The sequence below is a fragment of the Solanum stenotomum genome, chromosome 11, assembly GCF_019186545.1.
Source record: "Solanum stenotomum isolate F172 chromosome 11, ASM1918654v1, whole genome shotgun sequence".
Classification (NCBI taxonomy): Eukaryota; Viridiplantae; Streptophyta; class Magnoliopsida; order Solanales; family Solanaceae; genus Solanum; species Solanum stenotomum.
This window is the reverse complement of record NC_064292.1, coordinates 50,006,415-50,034,125: the sequence shown is the minus strand read 5'-3', so window position 1 is coordinate 50,034,125 and position 27,711 is coordinate 50,006,415. Positions and strand designations below refer to the sequence as shown.

Below are 27,711 nucleotides of genomic sequence, written 5' to 3'. Positions count from 1 at the left end.
GATTTGGTTATTCGGTTTAATCCGAATAGTGCACACCCTAGTTAACATTATGAACTCTCAACACACTGTTGAGCTCTCTCAGTGGAGTTGATGATAATGGACAGTATTATCTTTTCCCTCTCCTCCACCGCACACTACTCTCCCTCTCCGCCACCCTTCACCACCTTCATTCTCGCCGGAAAACACCATCCCTCCACCACTTGCATCCTCTCCCTCAAATCATCCTCTGACTCCCCCGAAAAACCCACCACCTCCACCAGCCTCCGCCGCCCCACCACCAATAAGCCCCCTGATACCACCACTCATTCTCAGAATCTTGAATTTTCCAAAAACCCCTTAAAACTTCTCCTTAATTCCCCTCCTAACACTTCACCACCACCAAGCCTCACTAACAAACTTTGGTTATCCAACAAACTCTCACCACCCCCACCCCCACCCCCACCACCCCACCCACTATTAGCACCTAATGAAGGAGATGAAAGTGATTTGGACAGTGTAGATGTTGAAGAAATGCAAAAAAGTAGTGAATTTAGGGAAAAAGGGAAAGTCTTTATTGGAAATTTACCAATTTGGGTTAAGAAGAAGGAGCTTACTGAGTTCTTTAGACAATTTGGGCCTATCAAGAATGTGATTTTGATAAAGGGTCATCACGAGACAGAAATGAATAAGGGATTTGGGTTTGTGATATATGGAGGCTCAACTGCAGAAAAGGCAGCAATGAAGGCTGTTGAATTTGATGGGGTTGAGTTTCATGGGAGGGTGTTGACTGTTAAATTGGATGATGGGAGGAGAATGAAGGCGAAAACCGAGGAAAGGAGGAGGTGGGTAGAAGGGGAAGATGATGTGGAGTATAGGTCCAAGTGGCATGAGGAGAGAGAAGGTTCAAGAAATGATTTCAGAAAGGTTTTAGATACAGAGCCAGAGAATTGGCAGGCCGTTGTGCAAGCTTTCGAGAGAATCAAGAAGGTATCATGTTTATTGAGTTTCCCGCAATTTACTTTTCTTGCATTGCTCATAGCTCCTTGAAGTGTAATTCCAGTAAGGTTGTAGGAAAACAATGAAGGAAGATAAAATTTTGGAATTCTAAGTATGTAGTATGGGATTTGTTCTTATAGCAATAGTTTTGGTGCTTACTTTGTGCATGCTAATGTGTTTTTACTTTTTACTAATGAGTAATTGATAGTCTTGACCGTATTAGCAAAGCTTAAACTAGATCCCACAAAAGTGATATAGGCTGTGAACATGTTTCATATGCAGTGCATGGTTATCTACTTGGTTATTTTTAATTGATTGACTCTTTCTTTATACCCGAGAGACTTGGAATTTAGGCCAAAATATCCTTTTGAGTCCTGTCATGCTAATAATGCTACCATTATTAGGCTGCAAAATGAAGGGAATCAATTTTCTTTCATAAGCTGTAGCTTATCCATCAGAATGATATTCCTCTGGTCCATTTTATGTAAATGAATTTTTGTTCTTGAAACATTTGAATGCTGTACAGAGCAATATTGTTAGTAAAATGATGGCTAATATTCTGGACTACCCATTATAGAAAGAGTATTGTATATGAGGATACAAGTTTTAATATCGCCAAAAATATGATTTCTCATTAGTGCAAGTTGTGATTATCCACTTGCTCTTTTTATTGCTTATCCACAACTGCAATGTGATTATCAAATGAAAGGTCATGTATATTCTTGTTATATTCTATATCTGTTCAAGTCTCATAAGCTTCTCCTCTATGAAACAATGGATTTTACTTCGGTTGACAGTTAATTAGCTAATTTATACTCGAAGTGGGTAAAGTACAACATGCTTCTGCAGAGCTCTTGATCATATTCTTTCAGAGGAAGTGATACCTTCTTTTTGTAGCCATCCAGGAAAGAGTTTGGTTTAATGGTGAACTATTATGGACGGCGTGGTGACATGCATCGTGCACGTGAAACCTTTGAAAAGATGCGTGCTCGAGGGATAGAGCCAACAGTTCATGTGTATACCAAGTAAGTTCCCCTGCCAAATTGTTGTTTCAGTTTTAATTAGTCCTTGGTTGGGCAAAATATTGTCGGAAATACTCCCAACACTAGTGAGTAGATATGTTGAAAGCCAATGTATTTTCCTCCATCCATTTTAGACATTCTTTCCCTTTCCCTTTCCCTGAAGCCAGTGCTCATTGCCCGCTTCCTCTTCTTATCTATTGATTAGGACAATTGACCATGATCCTGGTGGAATTCAGTCGATTAGTAACTGTCTAGGCTTCTTCTACTTTCTGCTATTTTTAGTTTTTCTGGATTTTGGTACTTTTTCCCCTCCCTTTCAAGGTCTCAAGTTCGAAACCCACTAGGTGCAAACAATTTCTGAGGGCCATCGGACTGGGTAAAACCTGAATTAACCGTGGTGCACTTGCGGGAAACTCCTTGCCGAGGGCCTGTGCACCCCCGGGATTAGTCGGGGCTCAAAGAGACTCGGACACCCGGTGCAAATCAAAAAAAAAAAAAAAAAAAAAATAAAGAATAGAAGTCTTACCTTAATTAAGAGTCTTGCCTAGGCCCTAGATTAGGAGTTTAGGTGTAGGAGTTGCAAACAATTGTTTAAACATTATTTTATTTTATTAATCTTTTTGATTATCGCTTATTCTCATTGTTTTCTTAACATCATTCTTGCTGAGATTTTCTCTTTTCCCAAGGTTTAAACATGAGTTCCTTTATTAATTGCATAGTTTGTGCTCCTTCATTTTTATTTTTATTTTTGAAAACTTGTAACATGTATTCCTCAACATACCTTGCTGGCAACCTCCAAGATATGAGCTTACAAGGAGAATATTAATTACAAAACTCCTAAGAAGTCCATTATGTGAACTTCATCTTCTATCTTTACATTACTCTTTACACCAAAAACATAAAATTGTGATACAATTCCATTTGATCTTTTGTATGGAACTAGATCTGCCTTAAAAAAATCTTTCATTTTTCTCCTTCCATATATTCCACCAAATACAGGCTGGTATGTTCTCCACCATCATTTTTTACTCTTACTCCCACCTCTTCTTATATAGCAGCTTAGTAAATCTGCAGTGTGCTCTGGCATTGTCCATTCCTCCCTAGCCAAACAGATAAAGAGTGCCCAAACTTGTGTAGTTACCTTACAATGAAGGAACAAGTGACTATTAGTTTCTGCAGCCTCCACACATAAAGGGAATCTAGAGGCTATCTTAAGTTTCCTTTTCTGAAGTGCCTCATTGGGTGAGGCATTCTTTCGTCACCACTAGCCATGTAAAACATTTCTACTTTGTTGGTGCCATGCTTTTCCAAGTAGCTTTCCACGGACCCTTGGGATGTCCTGCCATCTCAAATAGACTTCACTTGTAAACTTTATTCACTTAGAACTGTGCATCTTCATTGTGTCTCCATCTAATTTTTTCTGGTCCAGTGGTTGTCCCATGAAATTTCCCACTCTCCTTCCTTCATTTCTCTTTTCTCTCTCGTACTCTAAAAAGGAAATTTTCCTTCAATGTTGGTTGGAAATATTTATTCACTGTTAAATACTCAAAATGGTTGTGTTCATTCTCTTAGTATGGCTAAAGCATCTAGGAAATTTTTACAACTTCACTCGTTGGGCTTCAAGTTCATTGCTCAAAAAGCTTTAATTTTACCATATTCTCTGTATTGCTATTGCAGCCTCATCCATGCTTATGCAGTGGCTAGAGACATGGAAGAAGCATTATCTTGTGTGAGGAGAATGAAAGATGAAGGAATTGAAATGAGTCTCGTGACTCACAGCATCCTTGTTGATGGATTTGCAAAACTGGGCAATATAGAGTGAGGAATCGACCTGCCTTTAATTGTTATTCATGCAGCTTCGTCTCTGGTTACCTCTTCTTTTAAAGCTTTTGTCTGTGTTGATATTTTGGTTTTGTGTTTCCATTGGATTTTTATAAGGTTGTGTAGTTTGAAAGTGTATTGCTCTCATTTTAATCTTGGTTTAGTAAATGACCTAGGAAATGTAAAACTAAAAACTGAAGTTTGAAGTTAAAATTTCAACCGTAAGTCAACAACAATTTTATTGACTGTATTGTAAGTGTCGGTATATTAACTGTGCATGATTGTATTACTGAGTTATTTGTTGGAATATAGAAATATATAATCTATTTCTAGGTTTTATGTAATGTGTATATAATTATGATAGCTATATGGGCTAATCCAACACAACCCCCTGTGGGAATAAAATGTCCTGTCTCAAACTGTCAGAGTGCTTGCTAGATTATTTTGTTGCTTGACAGCTCTTGAAGTAATTGAAACTGATTGTACGCAATGACATCTTCCCACAATGTAGTCTTGATTTTATGCTGGAATAATATGTCTGCTTTGAGGTCAATACATGATACGTGAAACAATGTCTTCGCACTAAAGCTACTTTTGTGCTATCAAGTTTTTTTTGGAGAAACTAGTTATCTCAACTTTTGTTTGGGTTACATGGTGAGAATCTTGCTCCTAATCTTTCATTTGTTGTTCATTTTTGTGGAAGAGCTGCAGAGCGATGGTTTAAGGAGGCTAAAGAGAGGCATCCGACTTTAAATGCTATTATATATGGCAGCATCATATATGCTAACTGGTGTGTTTTCTTTGATATTTAGCCTTTCCGCTTTTCAATTTTAAGTTGGAGTTCATTATGGTATTATGCATGCAACTTCAAACTAGCGAACCATTTTTCTAATTCCCACTGTTCACTGAAATTCACTTTCTTCACGCTCCCTGATATTTCATTCATGTTTCTTGGATATCATTGCAAGTTAATGTTATCTGTTTGGATTTTTAATGAACTGACAGCCAAACATGCAATATGGACCGAGCTGAAGAGTTGGTTAGGGAGATGGAAGAGGAGGGTATTGATGCTCCAATTGATATCTATCATATCATGATGGATGGTTATACCTCGATAGGAAATGAGGACAAATGTCTCATTGTATTTGATAGACTTAAGGCAAGTATTATTCAGTATAATTGCATAGATGAATGAAACTTACTTATGCTTGGTCAAATGTTTTTCTGTACTACATACAATATAGAATAGTATGAAAAATTATCAACCTACAAACTGAATGCATGATGTCACTGTTTAGTATGGAACTCTTCACAGAAGGATAATATAATTTCTTTCAAAAAAAAGAAACAGCTTTCTGAACAATGTTCTGAAAGGAGAAAATACAAAACCTTTCTGACTGTGTTTTGAATATGAAATAGGACTTCTGAGTAGACCTTGCAATGGTCATGAACAGCTTTGCGTTCTTTGAATCTTTATTTACATTGCTGAATTGTCTAATGTGGTATTGTAATTTCTCTTGCAGGAGTGTGGATTTACACCTTCAGTTGTCAGCTACGGATGCTTAATGAATCTCTATATCAAGGTGCCTTTTTGTCATTGCTGCCAGTGAATTTGTAACTTTCATTCATTAGCATGCTGATTTGTTTTTTGGTCTTTTGTAAGACATTCTGATCCGATACCTGTAACAGAATTCATGTAAATAGTAGCAATGGGCAAAAAGGATAATTTAGTTCTACTAGGAGTTATGACCATGGTCTCCTACTTGAGACCCCAAAGTCTGCCTCCTCAAAACCAAAAGTTTCAACAATATGGTTGACTTAGCTTGTGGTCTTGAACCAATAAATTCTAGCAATTTTGTAAGCAAGTTCCCATAAGGTGCCGGAGACTAGAGTCATGTGCATCAAGTCAGTTATTTTACTAAATTGAATTGCGTGGTCGTATTATCTGTATTCATCCCTTTCCCTTTTTACAGCAAGTTTAAAAGGTGTCTGTCTTTCGACATTGTTCATGTCTTAGAATAACAGGTGCCATATGCTATCTTGATAATCTCAATTTTGAGGCTATTGCTTTCTCTGACTTTTACAGCTTTGCTGGTTTTTAACCCTAAGTAAAGACGAACAACATCTGGCGAAGTGTTTTTAAGTATCAATCCAACACTCAAATTGGTATCCTAAATCATTTATTATTCTTACTTATCAGAAAAATATTTTACTAATTCAATGGTCTAAAGCTATGGTATTCCTGCAATATGAAAACTTTACGCATTTGGGCCTATACTTCTAGTAATTAATCTCTAGAGGCGGATCTAAGATTTAAACTTGATGGGTTCAGCCTTTAAGGTTCTAGCTCTGAACTCATTATACAAAAAAATCAATGGGTTCATATCTAATGCATGTTGAAATTTCAGTAGATTTTCGCATATATATCTATGCTCCACATCGAAAATATTGGGTTTGGATGAACCCCGCACCAAAAGGTTGCATCTTCCCCTGCCAATCACAATATAGTGAATTGCTGATGAGTTGTTGCACAACTTCTTAATTCATTTGAATTTGTATATCAATTTTATACCCTGGCAGGTTGGTAAAGTCTCCAAAGCTTTTGAGGTCAGTGAAATGATGAAGTTGGCTGGCATAAAGCATAACATGAAGACATATTCCATGTTGATCAACGGATTCATTAATTTGAAAGATTGGGCAAATGCTTTTGCAATTTTTGAGGATGTGATAAGAGACGGCTTGAAGCCAGATGTGGTCCTCTATAATAACATTATCAGAGCATTTTGTGGCATGGGTAACATAGACCGTGCTGTACGTATAGTTGAGGAAATGAAAAAGGAGAGGCATAGACCTACTTCACGGACTTTTATGCCAATTATACACGCCTTTGCTAAAGCTGGAGAAATAAGAAAAGCACTTGACGTTTTTGATATGATGAGAAGGAGTGGCAGCATCCCAACTGTTCAAACTTTCAATGCGCTAATTCTTGGCCTTGTTGAGAACCGCCAGGTAAATCTAAGTTCCAGAACCTTGTTTTCATTTAAACAAGCTTAAAAAGGATAAATTTGTGTTTCCTGTGCATTTTTTATAAAGGGTACTGGATATGGCATGTGTACTCACTGACAGGTTCCAGTGATTTATATACATAATTGATTTTTTTTAGTAACTGTCTTAAAGATCAATTATGAACCACCAAGAATTCACATGAAAATATATTCTTGTGGTGAACTTGCGGACTTCTGCCTTACTCATCTGCACTTCCTGTAGAAGGTTAAAAGAGAAGGAACAACTTTCTCCATTAGCCATTCTGGTTGGGTTGACCGAGAAGTAATCAGAAGGAGTGGAATTAATCTAATGGAAATATGTTGCTTTATGGCTTCGTTATGCATAGCAAACCAGCATAGTTAGACTAAGATCTAAATTACCTATCCTAACAAATGAATTCACGTGCCAAATTACTGATTCTGCATGAAAATGGACTCTCATTTACAACTTGAGAGTGCATTCTTGCTACTTCTGCATATTAGAAAGTATTTTCACTGTACAGCCCTTACGACAAAAATTGGGCGACCTCCCAAAGAAGAGAAACCTTCATTGACCATTCAGATCGAAATAAACTGATCTATAGTTGGAGTCGACGTAGCAAACTGTGGACATTATTAGAATAAAATGCCATATGGATATTAAGAATCAGCAACTTTTGTGTTAGGTAATCTTGTAGAGCCGAACTTGAATTTCGCTAACCAAATATGCAAATGTTGAAGTTGTGTTAATAATAAATAGCTTGTGAACTTCTAGATGGCTTCCAATGTTAGACTTAATTCTTGATGGATTTATAGGAACACGATTTTCTTCACATACTTCCTCTTTGTTTCCTCTTTGTTTGCGGGGCCAGGAAGGGCTTAGAACTGGTATTTCATTTGGCATTACAATATCTTTTGCATGGTCTTGCTCTGCGATTGAACTCCTATATTATGGGTTTAATTCTCATAGTGGAGCCTGTAATTCCATGTTTGAAATTGTCAGGCCTATCTGACTTCTTTTTGTAGACCCCTTTCATTTGTTTGCTTTATCTTTAACTCGATGCAGATGGAGAAAGCTGTGGAAGTTTTAGATGAGATGTTGCTTGCAGGAATAAGGCCAAATGAGCGTACATATACAACCATTATGGATGGTTATGCATCTCTTGGTGATACAGGAAAAGCTTTTGAGTATTTTTCAAGAATTAAAGATGAGGGTCTGGAGCTTGACATATATACATATGAGGCATTACTCAAGGCATGCTGTAAATCAGGCAGGATGCAAAGTGCTTTGGCAGTGACAAAAGAAATGAGTGCCAAAAACATCCCGAGGAACACCTATGTGTACAACATATTAATTGATGGGTATGGATTCTACATATTTGGTTGGTATCTGCTTGCAAACTATTTTATAGCATCATAATTTTCATCTGACTTTGGACCTTTTGGGGATGGGAGGAAGGAAGTAAATGCTGATTAGCACATTGCTTTTGACAGCTATATAAACCTTCTATTCAATGGTATTTTGCCTCCGGCTATCTTCTTATATTGTATCCCGTCATATTTGCTATGTTCTCTGTGCAGATGGGCTCGAAGAGGTGATGTTTGGGAGGCTGCTGACCTGATGCAACAAATGAGGCAAGAAGGGGTTCAACCTGACATCCATACCTATACTTCTTTCGTAAATGCTTGTTGTAAAGCTGGAGACATGCAGGTATCCATTTGATGATATTATGCAGTTTAGATGCTTTCATATTTGCTAATTCAGCTTCGTAAAAATGCCTGCAAATGGATATGTTGATCTCATTTGTTGCTTTGTGTACTGTTCTATACTTTTAACTTTCAGTAATGATGTGCTTTATACTTTCTGGGTTTTTCAAGCACTTCCAATGAACATCCTGGAATTTTTTGAATACTATGTGAAATATATTTGATGTAGTTGCTTTGTCTCTACTAATGCTTGTGCTAGTCGGAATTTGAGTGTAGTTGCTTTGACTCATATCATATGCTCTGCATAATGGTAGCTTTTGTTGGCAAAAGAAGTATGCTCTTTATTTTCCCAAATATCCAAATGACTACAATCTTTTTTCTTTTCATTTCAGAAAGCGACAAACACAATTCTAGAGATGAAAAGGGTTGGGGTTAAACCTAATGTTAAAACTTATACCACTCTCATACACGGTTGGGCACGGGCTTCACTTCCTGAAAAGGCTCTAAAATGCTTTGAAGAGATGAAGCGATCTGGTTTGAAGCCAGACAAAGCCGTCTATCATTGTTTAATGACGTCGCTGTTGTCAAGGGCCACAGTTGCTGAATATTACATTATAGAGGGGATCCACCGTGTTTGTGAAGAGATGGTGGAATCTGGACTGACTGTTGATATGGGAACTGCAGTTCATTGGTCCAGATGCTTGCGGAAGATTGAGAGGACCGGAGGTGATTTAACAGAAGCACTTCAGAAGACCTTCCCTCCTGATTGGAATTCCCACAGAAATCTTAATGCAGCTTCAAATAACACTGGGAATACTGAGGGGTCAGACAGCGATGATTACGATGATGATCCTTTCCATGAGACTGACAGTGACGATGATACAAATGCCCCTGCGTTATAATTAGAAGGTAGCTTGATGAAATTCGGTTGCCACGCTCTCCATCTGTTTAGATGTACTAGGCTGAGCTATTTTTGTGTAGAAAATACAGAAAAGAGGTGTTAGATGTAGATGAAATTTTGACACTAGCTGTGTCTTCAATGTTGTTTGATCAAGATTGCAAAATTCAATCTATTCATGTTGTAAATGTCTTTACTTTTTCCAGATATCTTGGAGAAATTGTAGCCAACAGAAAATCATGTGTCTTCGACCTGAAATGTATATTATTATTATTTTCCCTTAGTTGAGATATACTATTTTTTTTGTAACAGTGGTGTCCAGACTAGAGACGATTGCTTCCATTACGAACCAGAAAGACACTAAATTCTCGTTTAGGTGCTTTAACTACTATAGGTAGAGGGAGTGGTATGGAAAAATCTTCTCTATAAGGTTTGAAATGGTGAATTAAAGAAGAAATTCTTCATGTTCTTGTATGTTCCGTCTTTTAATCTTTGTATGTGAGCTCCTTAACAAGAAAAAGATGAACTTCAATATAACATTTATCTTTGATCCGTATCTTTTCAGGACACAACTTTTTTGCCTTTGCTAAAATTTGGACTCTAATCTCTCATAATTTAAGTCACACCATTAGGTGCACGATACTTAATTATTGTCACCCAAATATCTTATTTTAGACTATAAATTTCATTTTTATTTTTAATTTTATGTCCAATGATTCGTAAATTGAGACTATTGGAATGACAAGGAGTAATAGGAAACCACCAACATATGGTACAAAAAATTACTTTGTTTGAAGCATGTTTGTACCATCAAAATATGGTACTAGAAACTAGGCAGCATAGGATTTGTTACAAGAAATTTGGAAATTCCTTGTTGGATTTTATTATATTCTAAAAAAGATGCTGTAATAATTTATGTTCCCTAAATTTTAAGGAAAAAAATGAATTGTACTATATTCCATTTAACTATGCAAACAATACTATGTAAATGTAAAAGGTTAAAAAGATGAAAAAGGAAGGGGATAAGAATCTTGGCGAAAAACAAAAGATGCTTATACAAAAGAAATGCGACCAAAAAAAATAAATGAAAATAGTAAACGTTTAGTTCAAGTGGTAATTGTTGAGGTTCGAGCCCTGCGTCATATGAACTAAATTTGATATTTAAGTGAAGTTAACAAGATAGAAGGCTGGATCCATTATTTCCGAGCTTTTGAGGTATGTATCGAGTTTGATAAATTCATAGGGATGTATTTTTCTAGGCTAAGGTATTAATGTCCTTAGTCCGCATTGATTAATATCCATAAAGAGATGGGTATAGGTTAGACATTCACTACAAGAAAACTATGAATTACATGGGGATTTTTCTGGGGATTAGTATGAAAATTCGCAGGAAAGTTATTTTCCTGCAAATTTTCATACTAATTTCCAAGAAAATCCCATGTAATTCACAGTTTTCTTGTAGTGATTCTATTATGAGGAAACGAGATCTTTTGGCCTTTTACAAATTGAATAGAAGAAAATGACCTTTTCAGATCTCTTATATCAAAGAATGAAGATGTTTTATGTGTAAAAATGAAAATCACACATAAAAAAAACATGAAACTAAAAAAAGTTTGTGAAAAGCTAAAAAAAAAAACTATTTATCCCGATATGTACTAATCTGTTAAATGAATATTTGGAAATTTGAATTACATTTATACATGTACTATAAAGTGAGATAACTCCTATTTTTATATATGCTTGGGATCATATTTAAGGGCAAGATAAGACAGTAAAATATATAAAACATTTTGTAGTTACATTTTACATAATGTCACTATAAAAAAAGATCGCACCTTAAGATATGTAGTGTAGACAACCTATGTTAGTGGTTACTTCCATTTAAAACAAAATCATATATTATTTTTTGTTAGATACGAATATAATGTATTTCACTATGTTTTCAAAAATCAAAATCCTGCTATGTTTCCTAATTAAACAAATAAAGCTATTTACGAACTTTCCTCTAAATTGAATGCTCCTTATTTTTATAAAACGAGAAATATTTTCGAAAAAGAATTATATTTGGATAATACCAGCATGATATTGACCAGAATATGTCAGACTTAATTAGTAATTAGGAATCAAGAATTGTCCCACAATATCACTATCTTAAAACATGCTAAGTAATGCTAGAGTTGATAATTAATTAGTTACAACTCCCTCAATTGACTTCTATTATTAATATAATAACATATCTCAAAACCTCCAATAATTATCTGAATTTGGTCATTCACGTCTTTCAAAATCTTTTTAATTAATTAAAAGTTGGGATAGTGGCACTTTTAATCCCTCGGTTATTAGTAAATTCTTATTTTGGTCCTTGTAAATTGTGCTATATTGAAGAAAAGTTTTAGAGTAATAGTAAAGTTGTCTTTGTGTGATTTACAGGGTCGCAGATTCAAGCCACGAAAACAGTCGGTGCTTGCATCAGGATAAGCGGCCTACATCACATGCAACCCTTACCGAAACATGCATGAGTGCAGAATGCTTAGTGTACTGAACTGTTTTTTTACTTGTACTCTATGGCTAACATAATTAACCTTCTAGTAATAATTAAAATATGTGCTTATATCATGGTGTCTATAGGTAGAAAATATGTTATATTTGAACTATTTTTAAAAGTTTGTTACCTTAAATATAATAAAGTAACAATACAAATTTACATAGCAAATGTGTTAGGCAATAACTGATGGAAGGATTTATATTAATTCATCAAATTTGTGATTATTCACGAGTAAATTAAATGGATCAAAAGTACACTACATCTCAATTAATTGAAGGTTAAATGTGCTTAGTCAATTATCACTTATCACAAAGACTATAATCAAAATTTATCATTTTAATTGATTGAAAGTAATTATGAGAACAATTAGAGCAAATTAAAGGTATATATAATTGAACTCCAATCATAGAATTAAGGTCAATATATCATTATGTACCCCACCCTGCTAGTCATGAGGAGTGGTAGAGAGGGGACAAAACAGTTCATATACATGCATTTTTGCCACTTGAGAAAGTATTTTTTAAAAAATAAATAAATTAAGATTATGAAGATAAGAATCTCAATATTCCTAAACAAAATTTTCTAATTAATCACACGAGGGAAGTATCACAAGAAATTTCTTGATAATTTAAAAGTAATTGAGACTAGCTTAATAAAATAGCTTAATGTTGTTGGAACTTTGTACTTGATTAGTTGGATATATATAATTCCTGAACTTGTACTTTCAAAAGATTTATCATGATAACAAGAGGATGTGGCATGTGTATTAATGTGTTACATCCTATGGAGTTATTTTTCAGTTGTTTAGCATGATGATATGTCCCCCCCGCCCCTCCCCACCCCACCCCACCCCACACCCATAGGTACAACAAGAGCAATAAAAACGTTATTTCCTCTATCCCAATTTATGTGGCACTTTTCATTTTTCGAGAGTCAAATAGTTTAATTTTGACCGGCAATTTATGCATGGAATTTTCATTTTTTTTGAAATGAAATTTATATATTTATAAACTATGTAAAAAGTACTATAAATCATAATAATTGACAATTTAAAATATTTAAAAGATGTATGAAAAATTTACGGTCAAATATAGACTTGTTTGAATCTCGTTATCCGAAAAGTGCCACGTAAATTGGGACGGAGAGAGTATTAAATATCTTTAATCCGAGGATTTATTGGATACAATCTTTCTATTTTCTAATGTAAAGATACGATCCGAGTTCCTTTGCCTTTTCATAACTTTATTTGTGGTTTTATATCAGATATGTTATTGTGGATTTAAAACTACTCTCTATCCCAGTTAATTATATGATCGATACATTTTTATTTTTAATTAGTCTCAAAAAGAATGCTAGAAGGCGATCGATTAGCTTGGAGAGGAAAGGAAATCCAAAATGGAAAACAAAAAGGATAGGAATGAATTGAATAAAAAATATATAGAACCTTGAGCATGTTCTCTTCTCGACAATGGTTGAGAGTAAAAAAAGGAATCCACATAGAAGGATTGCTGGTAAACCAGATAGATGTTTATCTTTTCGACTTCAGCGAAAATGTTCAAAGCAACACCTTCATCAATTATCTTGATGTCGAAAGGGAAGAGGACATGGTCTTACTTACTTAAAAGTCAAAAAAATGAGGAGTTTCCTGTCTTAGTTTCACTTCCTTGAAATGGCTTCTACTGCGTTTTTATTTGATAAATATTAATAACACTATAAATATTTTATCTATATTAAATCTCGCTTATTTGATAAAATAATTACAAAAAATATTTTTAAAGAATAATTTGAAACATTATAAATTCTTCCTCTTGAGAAATTATATAGAGGTGGAGGTAGAACACATGTGTTTTGTCCACAAGTTAAAAGAGATAGCCTCTATGTTATATGTAGCAAGAAAATTATTGATTCACTATTATTAGGCTATAGTCCAATTTCTTCAATTATATATATGACAGCCTTTTATCAGAGTTTAATCATTATTATATTGCATGCATGCATGCATGAATATATATAGCTCATAATGATGACCCCTTCTTCTTGTCTTTCTTTAGGCTACACTTCAAATATTTTTTTGGCTTAATAGATAGACAACCTTTTAAGTTTCTCAATAAATTTTATTTAAACAATCGAATGGTATATTACTTATTTTAACTAAGAACATGATTACGCATTTCTATTAGAAACCTTGAATTCAAATTTTGACAAAAAAAATTGTGTCTTCTCAAGAGCCTGTTAGGTAGTTAAGATAATCACGATAAATATGGCATTTTTTTAGTTATACGTATCGACTTCAATTGAAATAAGCCTAATGTTTTGTTGCATATAATTAAAGAAAATAACATATTTCAAATAGTTAGCTTATTTACATAATATATACAATGCTTTTGAATATACACAATTTATTTTTCAAAATTTAAATTGAAAGTATCTAATAGAAACACTGTATCACGTATTTAGATGCTCAATTAAACAAATTATAATTCAAATCATGTTTAAATAAAATTTACTCACAAACTATTGACTATGTATTAAGCCAAGTTTTTAACAGAAAAATGAAAATATTGAATGTGTGAGTTTTTGTGTGTGCAATTATTTGTTCAAAGATGTTTCTCTTTATTTGCTACAGTATATATACTCTTGTCTTTATTCATTTATATGCAATGTTTCTCTTCTTTATTCATTTACATGCAATGTTTCTCTTTATTTGCTACAGTATATATATACTCTTGTCTTTATTCATTTATATATGCATTTGTTTATATGAGTAGTATATTCAAGTGCCTTTTCTAATGATATTTACACAATAAATAGGAAGAAATAATGGTTTGTCCAGTTTTGATTTGACACGAAATTTAAAAAATAACTTTTTTAAAAATATTTTTGTAGAATGAATAGGAAGATGATAATTGTTTGCCTTTTTTTTATAAAAAAAAAATCTATATTCAAGTGCCTTTACTAAAGATATGTAGAATAAAAATATTTTTTAATTCGTCGTCATCTTAAATATATCATGAGAAAAAATAAAATTAGAGAATTGTCCAAAAAAAAGAATATTCTTTTCAAATAAATTAAAAAAAAATAGAACAAACAAATTGAAACACAGAAGAGAGTAATATATTATGAGTATTTTTAGTACTCATGTACCCTCAAAATATAGTGTATGATGTGGACAAATTTGATAGTGATTTGTCATAAAACATGCACACTTCTTAAATTATTGCTCTATATATGGTTTCCTTTTTCATTGGGAGTTCATAATTCGAGGTGCACGTTATATATTTGATCGATCAAAATAATTATATTCACAAGTTAAATATATAAGTATATTAACAGAAGTATATATATGAATTATGTATAGTATATATTAATATAAATTATGAGTGCTTTGGAGATTATGATCTTTTAATAAATTCAAAATTATTCCTTGCGTCTTATTTTAAATGTTGTTTTGGCGAATAGATGAATTTATTCTAAAATATTTGGCGTTTAAAAAAAAAACAAGAAGTTATTTATCTCTTATTGTTTAGATATGTGGAATGTCTATTAAGTAGGTGTTTGGACTTTACATTTGAAGTTATGATTTGAAAATTATATTTATTTATTATATTCTGAACAAAACTTCAATTTAATTTTTTTTATTTTTAATCCAAAATTTACCTAGAAGCTAGAATTTCAATTCTAAAAATTTTTAAAAAAACTTGGCCCAGAATTTTAAATTCACAAAATAAAAACTCATATTTATTATGAGAGTAGCTCCTTCTCTAAATGGACACATAACTAATAAGGATTGTCGTGAAGTGATAAGTACTTTTTTAATTTTAACCAGAAGTTTCGAGTTTGAATCCTCTTGGATACAAATTTGCTTTTATTATGGAACGTTTTACCCTTCAATGTGGGATATAGTTAGAAATAAAAATGATTTAATTAATATTTTCTCCGTTCTAATTTATACAAGACATTTGGAATATTAAAAGTCAATCAATTTTTTCTTTTATTAAAATTACTTTATATACCTTTTAATTATTTCTAAATTATTAATTATCACATTTTATAATATTTTTATACTCTTTTTAATATATAATTATTTTAAAAAATTTAAAGCTTCTATGTCTAAATTTACGGAAATTTAAACTTTGGAGTGTCACTTCATTATTTGAAGTATCGTAGTTATTTAATTGGTTGTACTACATGTTGACTACTTTATATTTTTGAAAAAGGAGAAAAAGCTGCAACATAAATTAGTAGCGGCGGTGAATAATGGCATTGCAGAGAAATAAAAGTAAATTCATTGCAAATAAATGGAAAGATAAAAAGTAGAAGCAAATTATACTATTATAACTATTCTATATAATTTTGAATATCAACATTTGATGTCCCTTTCTCTGAATTTCTGAATTCTTTAATTATGTTGATGTATTAGAATTTGTGTTGTGACTTTAGCTGATAAATAAATACTTCTGTTTTGAGAACGTACATGATCTAGATACCTTATCTTGATGAAAATTGAAAACTAAAAACTCTATTTCATTTTTACTGTGTCTCGTGGATATCTGATGTAGTGGCGGAATTGAAATTTTTAATAAGGGGTTCAAAATCTGAAGAAGTAAACACATGAACTAATTAAAGGGGGTTCGACATTTATTATATATACATAAAAAAAAATTAACAATGTATAACTAGTAATATTTTCCGCCGAAGGGGGTTCACCGGTGAACCCCCTAAATGTATGTTGGATCCGCCCCTGATTATTTTGATGTTACATCACATAAACTTTAGAGTTCATGTCTAGATGACCATTTTATAAGTTAAAGTGTTGATCAATTATTTTAATAGAGACGAGTCGAGATATCTAGATATGTATATTCAAAGTTAAAGTGTTTAGTTGCCGATTCAGATTCAAAGTTTTCTATCTATGTATTATATCAATTATAAAGAACTCACATGATGTCTGCCTATCCTCCCTCATAAGTTATGCCCTTTCCTACCTTAACCTAGCTAGGTGAGCCTCATCGACATAATATCAATCATAGAAGTACATATTTTGAATTTTTTTTCTAATGAAATTGTTTTTATCAATCTGACAATGGGTGAGAAATCATGACTAGCAAATTATTTATCACCTTAATTGTATAATGAATATAATTTAAAGTTTACATAAACAATGGGTAGAGCTTAAACTCATTTTAGCATATAGATGTATTAAAACAACCTATAAAACAAAATAAAGTGCCAACCTCTAGCTTCTAGCAATCCAATATGCTACTTTTCATCTTAGAAAATTACTATATTTAGTAGTAACTAAATTGATGGCTTTTATCCCTAAGCGGGTGACATGAGTCGGTGTAGTAGGTTGTATTTCATAAAGGAGGCTATAGATCAATTCCTCTATGAATGTCTTTTCAGTTAAGCTCATCACACCAATTTTGCCTAAAATAGCTTACATCTCCTATATGATTTGTGAGATATGTATGAAAATGATATATCAATACACACTAAAAAAATAGTGATCGTGAATTTTTTGAAATTCCAAAAATTAAATTAAATTGATGGCCTCTAGTACAAGAAAATGTATTAGAGAAACAAATCTAGATTATGCATTGACAAAAGTAAAATGACCCTAAATGTTTGATAAAGACAAATGAATTAAGCAAATGTTGGTTCTTAGAAAGTACAAACGACCAAAATTAAATTAGAAAAATAGATATTAAAAATCTATTTGTATTATTATTTTTATTACATATATGATGTAGCTTGAAGGAACATATCTTATCATGAAATTCTGTAGCTAACATTATTATAAGAACTTGTCAATGATTAGATTAAGACATTAATTATTATGTGGCTGCATTTTGTTGGCTAAGCAGACTTGATGATTAAAAAAAGTAATTGTAACATTTCTCTTATGCAAACCTCTTAAAAAGAATATGAGTAATAATAATATATCCACTTAATTTAATAAGTCTGAACATGTAGGATATACATATATTTTATCCTTATTTTTGAGGAACAACAAAGTTATTTTTGGTAATCTCTTAATTAAAAGAAATGTAATCATGATAAGATTAAAAGAAAAAATAACAATAACATAATAGTAAGATAAATAAGATAATTGACGGAATAAAGAGTAACAATTGAAGAAAATAATATTATGTAAATATCAAGCTAAGACTGCTAGATAAGGAGAAGATGAGAAAAGGAGGCTAGTTCCATGCTTCTCCATAAAAAAAAGTAGTGATGCTATCTTAATACTCGACATCCGAATTTTCCTATCTAGAATAATGTGTTTAGTAAATTGCAGATAAGTCATGTCGTCTAATCATATCTCTCAGTTCTTTCTCGACCTATCTCTCTTCTCTTTTATATCTTTTTCAAGGTATTTATTAAGCGTAGGTTGATAAAAGCACTTTTCAATTTTTTGAAATGAGTAATTTCTTAAGGAGTGTGTCCAAGCTAAAAATATCACTTTTTCAGAAACAGGAAAAATATTATTTTGATTTTTTTTTTGGTATATAATTTTCAGTTCCAATCAATTGCACTATTGCTATGTTCATTTCTTCGTGATAGTGCATTTATTAAAACCATTAAATTCTTATTTTAAAAAAAAAAACATAAATACAATTAAATAACACACATGAAATAAACCTACCACCACCCTCCCATTTCCTCTCCACCTTCCTCTCACCTCTCTCTCTTTATATCTCCCTATTCCATTTTATTATCACCATTAATACCAACCAAAAAAAAAGTCGCAAACTTTTTGAAATCCCAAAATCACTAGAATTACAAACTACCCAATAACCATTAGAAACTACCCCAAAAAGTTGGAATTTTTGAAAAAAAATCACAACCTTTTTGTATCTCAAAAACCATTAGAAACAACCCCAAAAACTAGGAATTCTTGAAAAAAAAAATTACAACTTTTTTTTTTATCCCAAATACCATTAGAAACAACCCCAAAAAGTTGGAATTCTTGAAGAAAAAAAATCACAACTTTTTTGTATCCCAAAAAGTTGGATTCTTGAAAAAATCACAACTTTTTGAAATCTTAAAAAGTTGGATTCTTGAAAAAACACCATTTCATGGGCAAGAAAATGATTCTTGGTTCATGGCAATGGCCTTCTTGTACTCATTCCAAGACTCAATCTTTTAGAGCAAACAACAACAACAACATTTTCAAGACTATAAATTCAATCTTTTTAGACCCTTCAAACAATGATCATCATCATCATGGGGTTGTTGAAATTGAAACAACACCAGAATCTTGGTTCACAAATTCCTCAGAATCAGCAAGTTTTTCAACAGAGTCTGAAGAAACAGGGGAACCATTAATGGAGTTAATCATTAAAGGGGTTCGCTCTGAAAGACTGTTTTTTGAGCCAAATTGTACTAGCTCATTGATCTTAGAAGATCATAATCATAATCATAATCATAATCAGAATCAGAATCAGAATCAGAATCAGGAGAAATTAAAAGAAATTCAAGAAGATGATGATGAAGAATTGCCATTTAAGGAAAGTGTGGCATTGGCATTGGAATCAGAGGATCCATATTTGGATTTTAAGAAATCAATGGAGGAAATGGTGGATACACATGAGATTAAAGATTGGGAATCTTTACAAGAATTATTAGGATGGTATTTGAAGATGAATGGGAAAATTAATCATGGTTTTATTATTGGTGCTTTTGTTGATTTGCTTATTGGATTTTCACCTTCTAATTGTGATTCAATTACTTGTTATTCTTCTGCTGCTTCTTCTTTTTCTGCCCCTTCTTCTCCTTTATCTTCACTAGGAAACAAGGAGATTGAGGAGCAACAAAAAGGAGGGTAGTGTTAACTAGGAAAATTGTAATATTTATGTATATTATGGTAGGAGGGTAATAATAACAATGTTGATAACGCAACTAGACAACGCTCCACTACCTGCTAACATTTTGTACTATTTTTCGATCTTCATATCTACTTATTTAGGGTCATGTGTTTAGCAAATTACAGTTATGTTATGTCTTGTCTAATCATCTATCTTCGAGACTTCTAGGGTCTACTTCTATCTCTCTTTATATCCATTATAGTTAACCTCTTCATACCTCTTCACTAGAGCATATCTGCATCTTCTCATTATATGTTTGAATCATTTCAATTTCGCCTCCCTAATCTTGTTCACTATGGAGGTCACTCACACCTTGTCTTGAATAACTTCGTTCCTGATCATATCTCTCTTACTATGTTCATGCATTCATCTTAATGTTCTTATCTTCGTTACCCTCATTTTCTGAACATGCGAGTTCTTGATTAGTTGATCAATACTTCGCTCCATACAACGTAACATAGATGATCTGATCAACCTTTTATATAATTTCCCTTTAAAGTTTGATGACACATTTTTATTACACAAAACACCGAATACTAATTTTCATTTTATCCACTCTGTTTCAATAGAATACGTAACAGTATCACTAATCTCCTCATTCCAAGTGGCTCTCAATTTCCAAGAGCAGAGCGGTATTACAGGACCAAAAATAATGCCTACATTTTCATTAGAGTGATGTCCTTGCATAATATCATATTATAAAAAAAACATAGTTTTAGTGGTAATGTACATTAATAAAAAGTGTTAAACTTTTTTGTTATTAGTTAATTATTAATGGATCGAATGTCGTTGCAGACTTTAAGGACATTTATAGATCATTAAATTATTACTATTAATTAATTATTGCTAAAAATTATTTTTGATATAATGTTATTGTACCTTACCATGATTAAAAGTACCATCCTTTTGAATTTGACATACCAACAAACAGTGTCATTCTGCCTTTTTCATGGGTTTAAGACAATGTTTGGCAACATTAAATGAAGCACAATAGGTAGACAATGTAGATGCTCCCTCTATTTAAAACTATCTGACACTTTTTTCTGAAAAAAAAGATTTATTTTAAATTAATTATTTTATCGATTTTAAAGTTTAAGATAAAATTAATTAATTTTTCCTCATTTTTCTTTTGGTAGTATAATTTTTCTTGAAAACTACAAAGTTCTTGATTATGAGGTACTATTACTTCTTGAAGTTGTTAATTTAATTTATTTGCATAATACATAAATATGTCTTTTAATTTGGTCTCAACGGATAATTATGTCTTCTAACTTTGGATATACACAAGTAGACAGTTAAACATGCATCTTGCTAGATGTCCTACATGGCAATTTTGTGTCCTATGTGGCATCCTACATGTCATCCTATGTGTATTATATCACATAGATCATATGTGTTTATTTGTTCAATTTTATACAAGTTCAAATGTTTATTTGTGCACACCCAAAATTGAAGGATATAAATATCAGCTGAAGTCAAATTAAAGGGTATATTTATGTATTATGTCTAATTTATTTATAGGCGTCTATTTAGATTTCTACTCATTTCTTGGCAAAGTGACTTTAGCAATTGCATACTCATTAATGAAAATGACCCATAAATTGAGTAAATGTTTAATGAAGAGAAATTATAATTTAGATACAAATTATGTTAAAGTAATAAAAAGAATCCTCATAATTAATATTCTTAAGTAGCGTATAAAGAAATAAATAAATAAATAATTTGAAACGGAAAGAGTATATTATTAAAAATAAAAAAAGAACCATGTGTTCATTGATAGGAATTTGTGTCAAAAACATCTTTTTGATTTAAAAAAAGGGTAGTTAGAAGATCATGTGGTGTGAATGAGAATATTGTCTCTATAAACATTAGTTAGAAGTAGTTTTCTATATGCATCTACATACAGCCTGGATAACAAGGATTAAAATTTATAGGTGTTATATTAATTAGGACCATCCACTCATTCACCATTTAGTAGCTCACACAATATAATGTCTTGTTCAACTATGTGCCCACTATTTATTTATTTTTGGACCATATTCTTTGACTTTAATTAGGAGTTAGGCATGAATCTTGTATGAGATTCAAAGGGAGATGCTGAAATTTGTGTACAAGTAACATGATCCAAGGGTGTGACCTACCTAGTGATCAACTAGGTGAATTGAGAATTACAAGATATCAGATTTACTTTTTTGTATGGACAAAAATTTTAAATAATTTCTTTTATATATTTAAGTTTTGATAAATATAGTTATTGTGTATTTGTGTTGATAAGAAATAGTAAGTATCTCATAAAATTAACTAAGGTGCATGTAAAATGAAAGCATAGAGTTATCACAGTCATAACACGTGTTCTATTTTATTTTCAAGATTAATTACTAATCTAACTTCTCATTGAAAGTTATCTGTTTACACTCAATTTGACCTTCCACAACGTGAATTAATTATCGAATTTCTTCAATTTCAAACTATTAAAAATAATCGTCTTTAAAAAATAATTAAAGTCATTTGAAGCGATTTTATTATTTTTCAAAAACAATTATGTATTTCTATAAATATCTTTTACATATTTCGATAGTGTATAAACTTCATTAAATAATTGAGAATGTTTGAAGTATGAATCTCTTACTTCTCTTCCCTGTCAAAACATGAATTAGTAACAGTCAAAGTTTCTTTCCCAAGAAAAGACATATGGATCACCAATCAATTGTCTTGCATGTATTTTGTGCCATACTAATTTAGGTTTCCTATTTCATCACCTTGGATCTCGTCGAGATAGAGATATTATTTTCGAAAGGTCTTGACTCAAGTGTAACAATTAAAATAATTATTATTTCCTTCGTCTCTAATTACTTGTCTAATTTTCTTTTTTTACTTGTCCATTTTGATAAATCAAAAAAGGACAATTTTTCTTACCTATTATGCCCTCAATTAATTAATTTTGAAAAAGCTAAAACTTCTTGAAATTTTTAAATTTTTAATTCATCCAATTCATAATTAATATGATTAAAATGATAAACTTACTATGTCAATCGTTATTTTTTTAACAGGTGTGTCAATTCAAAAATAGACTAGTAATTAGGAGCAGAAGAAGTATTAAAGAATGGAATATGACAGTATTGAAGAAAACATGATAGTAATACATACTTAACATACTAGGAACAATAATAAAAGTGAAATAGTAAAATAGTGTGATATCCAAAACACAATAAACAACCAAAGATAACAAATAACAAAAGAACATACATGAATAAAGCTAGTAACACAAAGATTGTGCTCCCAACTACCACACAACTATTTAGTGCCCTTCTATACTACTTCGTGATTTTTATACCTTCTTATTTATAATCACGTCCTTGGAGGACATCAATGTATGATCTACTAATACTAATGAGAGTTTCCAATACAATAAGTATGAGTTCAATTTTCACTATTCTCATTCTTGCTTGCCCTTCCCCATTGGAGGAACTATGTTTGCACAAGTTAATATTGATTGGAGGTTGAATTTACTCAATGTGAAAAACGATGGGACTAATATCATAACTAAGCTCAACTTTGAGGATGAAAAGTAAACTTAAACAAAATATAAGGGGAAAACACATGTAATTTCCATACAAAAAGGCACTCAAAATACATCCCACAACATGTTGAATTTCAAATATTATTACTCCACTACAATTCTACGTCCAAACAGTTTTCCATAAATGAAATTTCAAAAAACGAAAAAAAGGTAAAACTTATTCATGGTCAAACGAGCACTTAATTCGTAGACTCCTATTATATGAGTCGATGTCAATAACCAGTAGTGAGAGACTTTTATGATGTGTTACCTACAAATTTACTAGGTATTCCACCTGATCATGATATTGACCTAATTTGTCTATAATCTTTGAACCTCTGAATCCTATCCCATGTGTTTATAAAAGAATAAACAGTAAAAAAATTATTACTCCACAACAATTCTACGTCCAAACAATTTTCCATAAATGAAATTCTAAAAACGAAAAAAAGGTAAAACTTATCCATGTCAAATGAGCACTTAATTCGTAGACTCCTATTATATGAGTCGATGCCAATAACCAGTAGTGAGAGACTTTTACGATGTGTTACCTACAAATTTACCAGGTATGCGCCTGATCGTGATATTGACCTAATTTGTATATAATCTTTGAACCTCTGAATCCTACCCCATGTGTTTATTTATCCTTGTGTTTATAAAAGGATAAACAGTAAAAAAATTATTACTCCACTACAATTCTACGTCCAAACAGTTTTTCATAAATGAAATTCCAAAAACGAAAAAAAGGTAAAACTTATCCATGGTCAAACGAGCACTTAATTTGTAGACTCCTATTAAATGAGTCGATGCAAATAACCAGTAGTGAGAGACTTTTACGATGTGTTACCTACAAATTTACTAGGTATTCCACCTGATCGTGATATTGACCTAATTTGTCTATAATCTTTGAACTTCTGAATCCTACCCCATGTGTTTATAAAAGGATAAACAGTAAAAAAATTATTACTCCACTACAATTCTACGTCCAAACAGTTTTCCATAAATCAAATTCCAAAAACGAAAAAAAGGTAAAACTTATCCATGGTCAAACGAGCAATTAATTCGTAGACTCCTATTATATGAGTCGATACCAATAACCAGTAGTGAGACTTTTACGACGTGTTACCTACAAATTTACCTTGCTTAAGGACCTACGAAGAAAGTGACCGAAGCGGAGTCAATTCATATTAAAACAAGAGGAGAGAATTCAATGTTAATCGCCATCTCCTTGGCACACGTGACGGATCATACTTTCTTGCCTTAGACCACTATCGAGGCTATGAGTTTTCATAGGGCAGATGATCCTTACCCGTGAAGGTAGTTTACTTGCTTACTTGTTAAAGTAAGGCAGAAAGAGTACATGTTGTTAACAAAACGGAGTCTCAAAAGCTCATTTATCGAAATGGTCTCAAAAATCCAATTATCGTATTTAAGAAAAAGAGGTCTATAAAAGTCACTTAAGAAAGATGGCGCCTTTGCGAGGATGTCTTGAATCAGCCAATGCCAAGGCAACAAGGCTAGCATCAAACAAGTATTCCACCTGATCGTGATATTGACCTAATTCGTCTATAATCTTTGAACCTCTGAATCCTACCACATGTGTTTATAAAAGGATAAACAGTAAAAAATAATTATTACTCCACTACGATTTTACGTCCAAACAGTTTTCCATAAATGAAATTCCAAAAACGAAAAAAAGTAAAACTTATCCATGGTCAAATGAGCACTTAATTCGTAGACTCCTATTATATGAGTCGATGCCAATAACCAATAGTGAGAGACTTTTACAATGTGTTACCTATAAATTTACCAGGTATTCCACCTGATCGTGATATTGACCTAATTTATCTATAATCTTTGAACCTCTGAATCCTACCCCATGTATTAATAAAAGGATAAACAGTAAAAAAAATTATTACTCCACTACAATTCTACGTCCAAACAGTTTTCCATAAATGAATTTCAAAAATGAAAAAAAGGTAAAACTTATTCATGGTCAAACGAGCACTTAATTTGTAGACTCATATTATATGAGTCGATGCCAATAACCAGTAGTGAGAGACTTTTATGATGTGTTACCTACAAATTTACCAGGTATTCCACCTGATCGTTGTATTGATGTAATTTGTTTATAATTTTTGAACCTCTGAATCCTATCCCATGTGTTTATAAAAGGATACGCAGTAAAAAAATTATTACTCCACTACAATTCTACGTCCAAACAGTTTTCCATAAATGAAATTCTAAAAACGAAAAAAAGGTAAAACTTATCCATGGTCAAACGAGCACTTAATTCGTAGACTCCTATTATATGAGTCGATGCCAATAACCAATAGTGAGAGACTTTTACGATATGTTACCTACAAATTTACTAGGTATTCCACCTGATCGTGATATTGACCTAATTTGTCTATAATCTTTGAACCTCTGAATCCTATCCCATGTGTTTATAAAAGGATAAACAGTAAAAAAAAATATTACTCCACTACAATTCTACGTCCAAACAATTTTCCATAAATGAAATTCCAAAACGAAAAAAAGGTAAAACTTATCCATGGTCAAACGAGCACTTAATTCGGAGACTCCTATTATATGAGTCGATGCCAATAATCAGTAGTGAGAGACTTTTACGATGTGTGTCCTACAAATTTACCAGGTATTCCACCTGATCGTGATATTGACCTAATTTGTCTATAATCTTTGAACCTCTGAATCCTACCCCATGTGTTTATAAAAGGATAAACAGTAAAAGAATTATTAGCAAAAAAGAACAAGATGCAAGAACTCCTCAAAACAGTGTTGTATTGTAAAGGAAAAAAACATAAAAAAGTTATTTGACCATTTCATGATGAAAAAATGGAATGATGACAACATTGCTTTTATGATGATGAATAGTTTGTATACAATCTTAGCACATGCATGTAAGAGAATACTGAAGTATATACTGAAATGAGGTCACTATTATAAACTGACAAACAACAAATGATCAAAGTATTTTTTTTTTCATTCAATTGTTTTTGCTGTTACATCACCATCACTCATCATCTATTTGTTCAAAACAAGTGCAATCCGACCACCTGCTTTCTACTGTAGTCTGTCAATATTGCATTTTAAAGGAGTAACAACGATATACTCAATGTAATTTCACGAGTGGAGTTTAAAAAGGATAGTGTGTATGCAACTTTACTCCTTACCCTGTGAAGATAGAGAGGTTTTCGACAGGCCCTCGGTTCAATTGAAACAAGCATATCAAACTCAAGTATTGCATTTAAACAGTGTAATCTCATCACAAGTGAGGTATGGGAAGGAAGTTATGTGTACGCAGTCTTACCCCTCTCTTGTGAAGATAGACCCTTTGTTCAAGTATAACATATCAAAATCAAGTATTGCATGTATTTAAAAAAGTAAAGAAAAAGGTTTTTGGCGATGAATGGGGGAGAGGTGGGGTCAAATGGCGAAGCTAGGGTGGTTTGGCTAAATGCAATAGTTTTGGTCCAAATGAAGTACATGTCGTAAACAAATCAATTGAATATATACAAATTATTGATGTAGAACTCAATAACTTAAAAGGACTAGAATCTCAAACTCATAAACTTCAAATTTTGACCCCGTCTCTAACAAGTACTCTTGTGAACAAAGGTTTTTTAAAATCCTTTTGCCTATGAAAGAATTAGGAACATGCAATGTACAACTACATGATTAGCCTGATAAGGGTAAACACAAGGAAACATGTAATTAGGGGTGGCAATTGAACAGGTTGGGTCAAAATTGGGAGGGTCATAAAGGGTTAAGACAACAATCGGGTCAAAACCCAACCCAACCCATATTTGCTTAGGTCAAAATGGATTAGGTAATGGATTATATAACAGGTCAAGACCCGACCCGACCCAACCCAATTTTTACTAAACTTATTTGTTTTATTTGTTCTTTTAAACTATTTTAGTACCTAATAAATTTTGTTTTTCTTTATTATGACTATATATAACATATTCAATTGAAAAAAAAAGTTTTTTAAAAATATTTTGACAAGATTTCTCATGAGCCAATTCAGGTTACATATCAACTCAATTTTTAATGAGTTGAAATGGCTTGAATCGAAATGAATTGAGGTAATGAATGGGCAGGTTATCTTGAACGGGTTGGACGAATTGAGTTTGATTTTGCCACCCCTACATGTAATGTACAACTACATGATTAGGCTAATAGAGTAAACACAAGGAAGCATGCAATGTGCTAAAAATGAATGGAGGATTAAGGGTGTAATACAACAAAGGAAGCATCCTCTCCTGCAAG

The 27,711-nt window shown here is 32.2% G+C and overlaps 3 protein-coding genes and 1 long non-coding RNA gene across 8 annotated transcripts in view; 2 read left to right on the top strand and 2 right to left on the bottom strand.

Annotated features, from left to right (window-relative positions):
* Positions 1-27,711, bottom strand: part of LOC125845341 (putative late blight resistance protein homolog R1A-10) — a 700,072-nt gene that overhangs the window by 86,218 nt on the left and 586,143 nt on the right. The window lies entirely within an intron of this gene.
* LOC125845391 (uncharacterized) overlaps positions 1-27,711 on the bottom strand; it is a 142,686-nt gene that overhangs the window by 85,128 nt on the left and 29,847 nt on the right. The window lies entirely within an intron of this gene.
* On the top strand, positions 82-9,704 carry LOC125845345 (pentatricopeptide repeat-containing protein At5g04810, chloroplastic-like). The gene is made up of 10 exons (XM_049524841.1): positions 82-966; positions 1,873-2,000; positions 3,675-3,815; positions 4,522-4,608; positions 4,824-4,977; positions 5,342-5,401; positions 6,399-6,827; positions 7,908-8,203; positions 8,423-8,552; positions 8,941-9,704. The coding sequence occupies exons 1-10, from the start codon at positions 91-93 to the stop codon at positions 9,448-9,450; spliced, it is 2,811 nt and encodes a 936-aa protein (XP_049380798.1). The 5' UTR covers positions 82-90; the 3' UTR covers positions 9,451-9,704.
* On the top strand, positions 19,050-19,942 carry LOC125845365 (transcription repressor OFP13-like). The gene has a single exon (XM_049524865.1). The coding sequence runs from the start codon at positions 19,071-19,073 to the stop codon at positions 19,818-19,820; it is 750 nt and encodes a 249-aa protein (XP_049380822.1). The 5' UTR covers positions 19,050-19,070; the 3' UTR covers positions 19,821-19,942.

Coding starts and splice junctions, on each gene's coding strand:
- LOC125845345 (XM_049524841.1), top strand. CDS start 91: ATGATAATGGACAGTATTATCTTTTCCCTCTCCTCCACCGCACACTAC. Junction 2,001..3,674: donor ACAGTTCATGTGTATACCAA/GTAAGTTCCCCT, acceptor TTGCTATTGCAG/CCTCATCCATGCTTATGCAG. Junction 8,204..8,422: donor TACAACATATTAATTGATGG/GTATGGATTCTA, acceptor TTCTCTGTGCAG/ATGGGCTCGAAGAGGTGATG.
- LOC125845365 (XM_049524865.1), top strand. CDS start 19,071: ATGGGCAAGAAAATGATTCTTGGTTCATGGCAATGGCCTTCTTGTACT.